Source organism: Frankliniella occidentalis, unplaced genomic scaffold, assembly GCF_000697945.3.
Source record: "Frankliniella occidentalis isolate FOCC.00 unplaced genomic scaffold, Focc_3.1 Scaffold324, whole genome shotgun sequence".
NCBI lineage: Eukaryota > Metazoa > Arthropoda > Insecta > Thysanoptera > Thripidae > Frankliniella > Frankliniella occidentalis.
In genome coordinates this window covers 230,243-237,955 of record NW_026267448.1, presented here as the reverse complement: position 1 = coordinate 237,955, position 7,713 = coordinate 230,243, and the positions used below count along the sequence as shown (strand labels likewise).

General features: G+C 38.8%; 3 protein-coding genes across 4 annotated transcripts; 1 reads left to right on the top strand and 2 right to left on the bottom strand.

The window, feature by feature from the left end:
• Window positions 1-52: 52 nt before the first annotated feature.
• LOC113211144 (glucose-6-phosphatase 2) lies at window positions 53-2,373 on the bottom strand. Its single transcript, XM_026429440.2, has 6 exons — window positions 1,980-2,373; window positions 1,727-1,891; window positions 1,442-1,645; window positions 1,223-1,359; window positions 838-1,129; window positions 53-739 (listed from the first exon to the last, which is right to left on the bottom strand). The coding sequence occupies exons 1-6, from the start codon at window positions 2,051-2,053 to the stop codon at window positions 481-483; spliced, it is 1,131 nt and encodes a 376-aa protein (XP_026285225.1). The 5' UTR covers window positions 2,054-2,373; the 3' UTR covers window positions 53-480.
• A 19-nt stretch (window positions 2,374-2,392) lies between these two features.
• On the top strand, window positions 2,393-4,326 carry LOC113211146 (uncharacterized). Of its 2 annotated transcripts, none has more exons than XM_026429444.2 (7): window positions 2,393-2,537; window positions 2,728-2,850; window positions 2,960-3,090; window positions 3,162-3,366; window positions 3,439-3,518; window positions 3,609-3,794; window positions 3,893-4,326. In XM_026429444.2, exons 2-7 carry the CDS (start codon window positions 2,733-2,735, stop codon window positions 4,022-4,024), a joined length of 852 nt encoding a protein of 283 aa, XP_026285229.1. In that variant the 5' UTR covers window positions 2,393-2,537; window positions 2,728-2,732; the 3' UTR covers window positions 4,025-4,326. The 2 variants fall into 2 exon arrangements, with proteins under 2 accessions (XP_026285229.1, XP_026285228.1); XM_026429443.2 differs by having other exon boundaries at window positions 2,441-2,537; window positions 2,710-2,850.
• A 4-nt stretch (window positions 4,327-4,330) lies between these two features.
• LOC113211141 (cilia- and flagella-associated protein 45-like) lies at window positions 4,331-7,707 on the bottom strand. Its single transcript, XM_026429435.2, has 11 exons — window positions 7,269-7,707; window positions 6,874-7,102; window positions 6,592-6,791; window positions 6,379-6,519; window positions 6,150-6,310; window positions 5,891-6,080; window positions 5,633-5,806; window positions 5,387-5,560; window positions 5,101-5,316; window positions 4,793-4,962; window positions 4,331-4,703 (listed from the first exon to the last, which is right to left on the bottom strand). Exons 2-11 carry the CDS (start codon window positions 6,923-6,925, stop codon window positions 4,634-4,636), a joined length of 1,548 nt encoding a protein of 515 aa, XP_026285220.1. The 5' UTR covers window positions 6,926-7,102; window positions 7,269-7,707; the 3' UTR covers window positions 4,331-4,633.
• Window positions 7,708-7,713: the final 6 nt, after the last annotated feature.

Here is a 7,713-nt window from a genome sequence, read left to right as displayed (position 1 = left end):
ACGATTGGTATACGCATAGGTGATTTTTTTTTTGTAAAAAAAGAAACACAGATTTTAAAATGGAATGTTTACATCAAATTTCAAACAGTTTTGACTAGCACATAACACTCATAATATACAACAACACACATTGAAACAAAACTAGTAACAGACTTTGCACTAGAAATGCATAAAGTTAAAAAAAAAATTTTGCTTATTTCCTCCAAGTATCTGAAGTTACATTTTAAAGCTTTTAAAGCAAAGTCATTAAATTCATCAAGAATTTTACACAACAATAAACATATTTTAACACCTATTTTTAACATCTATAAATACCTTTAACAAAATGTAGGATACATTGAACTCAACCACATTTTTATTTGTGCCACACTCCTCATCACACACAAAAATTTAGTACAAACTGGGATTATATTAAAGATTTTGGCTTAATCGGAATGTATAACATATGGAATTCTGTACTTAACAAAATTTAGGAACAAGTTAATCATATTTGGCCCTTGACTGCCGTGTTGAAGTCCGTCTTGTGTTGCTTTCAGAACTGGTCCTTTCAGGGTCACCGCTAGGTTTGGGAAAATAAAGAAGAACAAGAAGTGGGAGGCTGGCATGAAGGAAAAAGTGAGCTGAGAAAAAAGTGAACACATTTGCTGTTGGGATGGATTTCTGAACACTACGAACAGCCACATTAAGAAGAAGGGCCAAGAGTATTCCAAAGGGAATGCTTAGACGTTTATTCATTAGTCTGAAACAAAAAGATGTGTTTAGGTTTAAAAGACAAGGTACAGATTAATTTTAGTGGCAAAATAGTTGTCTACATAAATGCTTAATCTTGCTGCTTACCTTTTAGAGAATGGACATGCAATGGCAAAACCAAAAGCTGAGCCACAATCACGAACTAGTGAAAATACGTTGGTTGTTGAAACATGCAGATTTCGTTCAGACTTGCACCATTTAAAGGCTAGCTTTACTGACCACTGTGGGTCTATGCCTAAGGCTTTTTGCAGCCAGTATCCTCCAAATGCCAGAAGTGATAGTAGTAAAGCAGCTGCCAACAATTTTCCACGGCTAGCATTTTTCCACCAGCGACACACACTGCTGCTTTCAGAAGTCAAGGCCCAAGCTAACGGAATGCCTGAGAGGTGAACATTTCATGACTAGTTATATTTCCTGTCATTGATAATCAACCTAGAAAATATTTTAAAAATTCAGAAAAATCAGAACCTACCGAGGGCAGCACCCAATAGACATTGGTGAGGGAAATGGGCTGCAATGTACATTCTTGAGAGGGCAACAATGATTAGCATCATTGCAAAGAGAGACCAAACCAATTTCCGATAGAGAGGTGCGTTAGGTCTGGGAAACCTGAAAGCATAAAACAGAACTGAGAAAAAGGAAGCAAACAACTTGTTAAAGGTAAATCAGCTTACTGGAAAAAGGACCTTACTTTGAGCGACTTTCATACTTGGCAATGAGCCACTTAGCAAGAACAAACCCAACAACAGCAGCATGCATAACATGACCAGAGGGTGAACCAGCCCCTGTTTCACATGTGTGGGATGTTTGCTGCAATACTGGAAGAGTGAGTCCATACTTCTCATAAATTTCAGTTTCTCTGACCCACCAGTATGGCCTGCCCTCCATCAAAAACCTTCAAGGAAAGAGCAAGAAAATATCAGAAGAGAAGCATGTAGACTCTGATTGATTCAAGACAATCTTTAAATTTTTGTACCATTTTAGCAAAGTGTTGGACCATTCTCCTACAATGCAAACAACCAATAAATCACAGGCCAGTTGCAAATCAAGAGCTGCCGCTAATGGAATGAGAAGTGTGAAGGAATGAGTAGAGTTTCCAAGTTCAGTGATAACATGGAACAGATCATCCCACCCTGGAAATCTGTGACACAAAAACAATTAAAATAATAACAAGAGTTTACATGAAATATTGATCGAATTTTTGAAATGATTGCTACAGAATGACTTACGCATTCTGAAGTGAAACAATTAGTGACACTCCAAAGCGGTTGACTTCTTCTAGTGGATTGCTTAAGATGGACATGGTTGTGATATTACGTAATTTTTGTTGATAATGTATTTAAGAGGATATTTGCGAATTTCTGATGAGTGTTTTACCCAACCTAACAAAAAGTTCCGGCAACTAACGGCGAACAAAGCAATAATGCAGTGCATCCAAGCAGGGATAACACGAAACTTCGCACAGAAAAATATTTGAGACAGGTGTATAATAGTGGATATTATCTTCCTATTGTTTCTAACTTATCTTTCTTCCATCATCACCGTCATCTACTGATTTTCTGCTGCTAGTTGCTAAATTCTGTTTTTTTGCTTTCGGTCGTCTGCTAGCTGTCACCTGCTGGATGTGAGTAAATAGAAGGCGACGCGGTCGAAAAGACAAAACACCATCGACCCCCCACAAATCTCAAACGAAATTTTGGCGGTTGCAGATCGGACCGGACACCGACCTACCGAACCGGGACAAGAAAACAACAAAATATCTTGCTGTCATATTCTCCTATTTTTTTGTAAGTAATTATTGATTTATCTTTGACCGTGAATCTGCGTTCTGTTCAGTAAAAATCCTTACTCGCACACCATTCTCTCTCTCCGGTCTTAAAGAAATGCGTTACTGAACATAACCCTCGTCGGCTTTCTGGACATTTGTTGATTTACGCTTTGTTTGTTCCGACAACTCAGAGACTTCTTTAATTCTAGGAGCGATGGTTCGAACAAGAGCGAAAAAAGGCACTACAGCCAAACAGAAAGATGCTGCTAGTCCCAAAGTGAAGCAGGAAGATCAATACTGGGATGTGTGGCTGCTGGATTTCGAAAATGAATGTAAGTTTAGAAATAATTCTGCTAGGAGATTTTGTTTGTAGCTTAAAGAAAAATTACATTCCAATTTTTTCGGTCTAAAATTTAAAAACCATATTTCCATTCGTTTCAGTGGAAGGTCGGAAACATAAACTTCTTTTAAAAATGCAAGAAGAGAGTGACTGCTTAGACCGCAATCTCATGTTGGTCTTGGGCCAGATTCCTTCCGAGGAAGCAAACCTTCCGCCAGGCGCAATCAGTAATGTAAGTTAGTTTGACTTTCTTGTCCTATAAGTTTATAAATTTGTGATCTTCTCATCATATTTTCTTTACAGCGTCAGAAAGATTCCATTGACTCTATTGACTCTTTTGATGCAACTCTGACATCAACCATTAAAAGCAAAGGTATAGTAACAAGCACTGCATTCAAACCTATGCCACCACCTGAGCCTAAATCTACTACAAGGCAATCTCGGGCCAAAACTAAACATACACGGACAAGAACTAGCTCACTCACTGATGTGTCAGCTATACAGCCAGGTCAGGAATTCAATACTTTCCTTATCTTATGTTATACCATTTCTCAATATATCAAAAGGTTATTTTTTCCAGATTTATCCTCCACTCGTCGCTTAACTCGGAGTTCTTCTCAGCCAAGAGATAACAGGTCCAAATTCATTACAGATTACCAGGTATTTTAATTCTCCTCAATAGAGTCATAAGTCATGTTAAATTGCTTACCGTCTCACCGCTCACCATCTCTCTTTCCTGTGTTCTTTCAGACACCTATGAACAGGCCAGACAGAACTTTGTCAGCTGTTACTCCTAAATGTGATCCATACTGTCCCATGCCTCTGAAGCGTTATGCCCGTCAGGGTGAAATGGCCATTTCATTAACTGGTAGCCCATTGATGATGACAACTAGTATTACAGAACCAAACATCTGCCTACCCCTTAATAATGGAACTGTAAGTAAATCCAAAAATTATGTTGCTGTTTTTTTAAATTTTCCTTCTTTACTTTTGTATGTCTGAGAAACTTTTACAAACTCCGTTTGCTTTTGTAGGAAGTTTACTCCATCCAGCCTACTGAGGGCCCATGTCCAGTTGGCATTGGGGCATCCTTGGACACTCAAACAAGGATGAAATTGCAGATTCTCCGTGATAACTTAAGTAAGATTTTGGGAGAGGAGCATTAAGACCTCTGTAGCTTTTAACTTGGATAGATATTTCTGTCTATTGAAGGGAGGTAATGTTGTATTTTCCTGATTATTTTAGCTTATATTTTCTTAATGTTTAAGTATCTAGTTCGCTCTTTATTTTCAAATAAAAGTAAATCTAATTATTTCAAAGAAACATCTTTAGAGTTTTGATTGAAACTTATCTTGGCCTTTGGTTTTAAAATATCAATAATTTCATCTGTGTTTTCATTCTTACCAGTATTTGATGTTGTTTTTAATCATCTATCTATGTGTAAATAAAATCAGTATATCAATTAAAATGACTTTTCTTTCTGGTAACTTAGATTTTATTGAAAACTGTGTATGTTTCATATGCCAAGCAGCTTGATTACTCAACCTCAAGCACAATCTACCTGGTACAAAGTGTCTCATCTGATAAGTCAATACAGTGGTTTCTCAGTGAAAATTATGATACAGTACTTATCCTGCAGGTTGTGCTGAAGGAGAATGTTAGGATTACAATTAATTGCTGTGCAACTACTATGCCGCCTCACTATAAACTTTTCTTCATCATACCCAAATTTATTCTTCATACAATCAATTGAATCATGCTCAAAATCAGTGAAGTCAATTTATGTCAGTGAGCTTTAATTGACGCTCTATTTCCTTTATGTAAGTATCTGGAACTTTGTTTGCCCTGTTTGAAGAAAAAGTGTAAGTTGTTGAAAAATAACATTATCAATGTCATTCAGCCACTGGTAGCCTCACTAATTCAGTTCATCATACCTCAGCTCTTCAAGTTTACGTTTCATTGTGAGATTAAGTTCTCGTTTTCTCATTTCCTCTTCAGCTCGCAGCGCTTCTCCATCTTGGAACTTCAATTTTCTCATTTGAATCCTTTCCCTTTCCTTTTCATTTATTTGCTCCAGTATGGCAGTCCGGTATGCTTCCAAACCCTTAACAGAAAAATTTAGTTAAACTTCCCAATATATTTGAAGTTTTAAGAATAGTAGAAGAGTAAATAACTTCACTGAAATATTTCTTTCTAGATAAATTAGATAGTGATTAGTCTTGCACAGTAAATTTCTACTTACAGATTGCTTTTTGATCAGTTCTAATCTTTCTCGCTCAGCATCTAATCGTTGGGATCTTATTATTCGCTCAAACTGTTGCTTCTCTCTCGCTATCTCTACAGCCTGCATACTACGGCGGTGGACTATTTGATCTTGTCTTGCTAGCTTAAGTACATGTTCTTCCTTGGCTTTTTTCATAGCCTCCTCCTTTTCCTTTCTCCGCCATTCGCGTTCAACCTTGAAAAGAATTGCTTAGTTAATATTAAGGTAATTTTCTTAGCCAGATTAAGACTGTTATTGATCTCACTTCATCTTGTGTTCTCAATGCCTTCAGTTCATCTTGTTGTGATTTGAGATCTGACATCCTTTCCTGGGCAGCTCGTAAACGAGCAATTTCTAGTTCTTTTGCAAGTTTTGTTTTTCTCTTTTCCTCCTCAAGTGCTGCTTCTCGTGCTGCTTTATCAGCCATGAATTTCTGCACCTATTAAATTTAGTTTTGTATTACATTTCAAATCAATTTTTTCAACTACTTCAGATGATGGCAGAAAATTACTTTTAGTTCAGCTTGCCGCTTTTCCTCTCTTTCCAAGTCCTGGAAGTATTTAAGCTGCTCATTGACTTGTGACAAATATTGACGTGTTCTTGCTTGTTCCTCAAGCTTGTTGCGGTATGCTTGAAGCTCATCTAATTGCACTTGCATAGCAGCTTCATTCATCAAACGGCTTTCCTGGAAACAAAAGGAAATTAATCTAATGAATTTTGAAACTGTTTTGTAATTGCATATGTGTAGTTTGGTTGGATTTGAATTCACCTCTTCTTTCCGTTCTGCTTCATGTATGCGCTCTGTTTCATTTTCCTGAATTTGATGTAATAAAGCCTTCAAGTAGCGTTGATTTTTAATAGATTCCTCCTCTTTGCGTTTTTCCTCTTCCTTCAGCCCAATTATTCTTTGCTGCTCCATCATTTTGTCTAGACGCTGCTCCTCTGCTGCTAGTTCTTTCCTTTAATTTTTAACAGATTGTTGGACAAGATATTTTGAAATACGGTAAATGAGTACAAAGGAACCTTACTGAATGAGCTGCTTTTCAGCTATCTGTGCAGACCGAATTGCATGGCACTTGGTGCTGATTATAAGCCTATTTGCACTCTTTACTTCATCCTGGGATTCTTGCTGTAGTTCTCTTGCTCTTGCAAGTAAGTGGGCTGCTTTCCTTTCAGCATCTACCTCGAGCTGGTTAAAAAATGCTTTTCCAAGTTTCTTCATAAAGTTGTGTGCTTAAAAGACCAAATGGTACTCACCTCCGCAAGACGAACACTTTTTATTCTGTGCTTTTCAAAAGATTTCAGGTTTTCTTTCCTCTCAGCACTCTCTTTTTCTAATTTTTGACGAGCAGCTTCAGCAGCTTCCTGTTGATTTAACTTCTCTGCTGGGGTCAAAACCTGTTAATTCATAGTCAGTTAAAAAAGAAATCAGATTTTTTTAAAAACTATTTTTCTTGTGTAGCAACAAACCTTTGATTGATTCCTAAGACGACAAAACTCGACTTTATCAAAATATATTGGGTGAACATTTGGTTCTGGGCCAGGCACTACTAACTTTCGCACCATATCAGGTCCTTTAAGAGTCAGTACTTCCTTCCCAAATGTGGCTGGCTTTCGCAACTTCTTTGGTAATAGCATAGCCACATCCATGGTGGTACAGGCCCTCTTTTCTACAAATTTACCAAGTATACGCATTACAAATACTGAAACATGTGTTTGGTGATTATTCATTTTATGCAATTGATACACTACCATCACTCATCTTTGAGTTTGATATCCGTGATTTCATTGTTGTAATAGACATGGTTAAGTATTATTAGTAATAATAATAATAATGAATATCTAGGACAGCTGCATTGAATAAATTTTGTAAGCCACCACAGTCAGCTCTCATCTGGTAATTTTTTCTTACGGTTGTCATGGCAACATTATAGGATGTAGCAATCAAAGTAGCATGGTGCATTTTCTGTTAATCACATCTCTGTAAATACAAAAATATATTGCGATATATGTGTGAAGAATAGACACTTTGAGTTCCTATGGGAAGCACGATTAATAATTAGGCTGCTTCAAAGAGTTGTCTGAATTCAAATCTTATTCCATTCCCTATTCCCTCAGTTGATTGGTCGACTGCTATCAAATCTTACCGCCTTTATCTGTGCCGGAAGTAGTTATTTCACGTGACTTGGCGGAGAGCCGAGGGAGAGGAGGGGGTGGGGGGAGTAGTGACAGAGACAAGAAGCAGCAGCAGCCCACAGAGCCAGCGCCTGCACCGCCAAGGCGGTTCCCCGTTGCTCCAATTGTGAAGGCCCACACCCATCGTCATCACCTCGCTGCCCGCGTCGACCACGGCCCCCGCCTGGACCGGCGCCGCCAGCCCGACCGCCCACCGGTTCATCAGGAGCAGGACGGTCATCTCCACGGCCAGGATCGTCCCTCCTCTACCATCTCGCCGCTGTGTTGCGCCTCCTCACGGACGGCACCCAGCGGTCGCCACGGGGATCACGTCGGCCGCCCCGTAAACCCCCTTCTTCCGGCCCTGTCCGCGGTCCCCCGGGGACTCGGGCGTAAGTGGCCCGCTCCGCAGGTCGG

What these genes read in the sequence shown, in the direction of transcription:
- LOC113211141 (XM_026429435.2), bottom strand. Translation starts at nt 6,925, where the DNA reads ATGTCTATTACAACAATGAAATCACGGATATCAAACTCAAAGATGAGT. An exon ending in AAAGTGTTCGTCTTGCGGAG is followed by an intron (nt 6,311 to 6,378) that starts GTGAGTACCATT and finishes TTTTTTAACCAG; the next exon opens with CTCGAGGTAGATGCTGAAAG. An exon ending in CGTAAACTTGAAGAGCTGAG is followed by an intron (nt 4,704 to 4,792) that starts GTATGATGAACT and finishes TTCTTCAAACAG; the next exon opens with GGCAAACAAAGTTCCAGATA.
- LOC113211144 (XM_026429440.2), bottom strand. Translation starts at nt 2,053, where the DNA reads ATGTCCATCTTAAGCAATCCACTAGAAGAAGTCAACCGCTTTGGAGTG. An exon ending in ATTGTTTCACTTCAGAATGC is followed by an intron (nt 1,892 to 1,979) that starts GTAAGTCATTCT and finishes TTTGTGTCACAG; the next exon opens with ATTTCCAGGGTGGGATGATC. An exon ending in GCATGTCCATTCTCTAAAAG is followed by an intron (nt 740 to 837) that starts GTAAGCAGCAAG and finishes TTTTTGTTTCAG; the next exon opens with ACTAATGAATAAACGTCTAA.
- LOC113211146 (XM_026429444.2), top strand. Translation starts at nt 2,733, where the DNA reads ATGGTTCGAACAAGAGCGAAAAAAGGCACTACAGCCAAACAGAAAGAT. An exon ending in GCTGGATTTCGAAAATGAAT is followed by an intron (nt 2,851 to 2,959) that starts GTAAGTTTAGAA and finishes CATTCGTTTCAG; the next exon opens with TGGAAGGTCGGAAACATAAA. An exon ending in AATTCATTACAGATTACCAG is followed by an intron (nt 3,519 to 3,608) that starts GTATTTTAATTC and finishes GTGTTCTTTCAG; the next exon opens with ACACCTATGAACAGGCCAGA.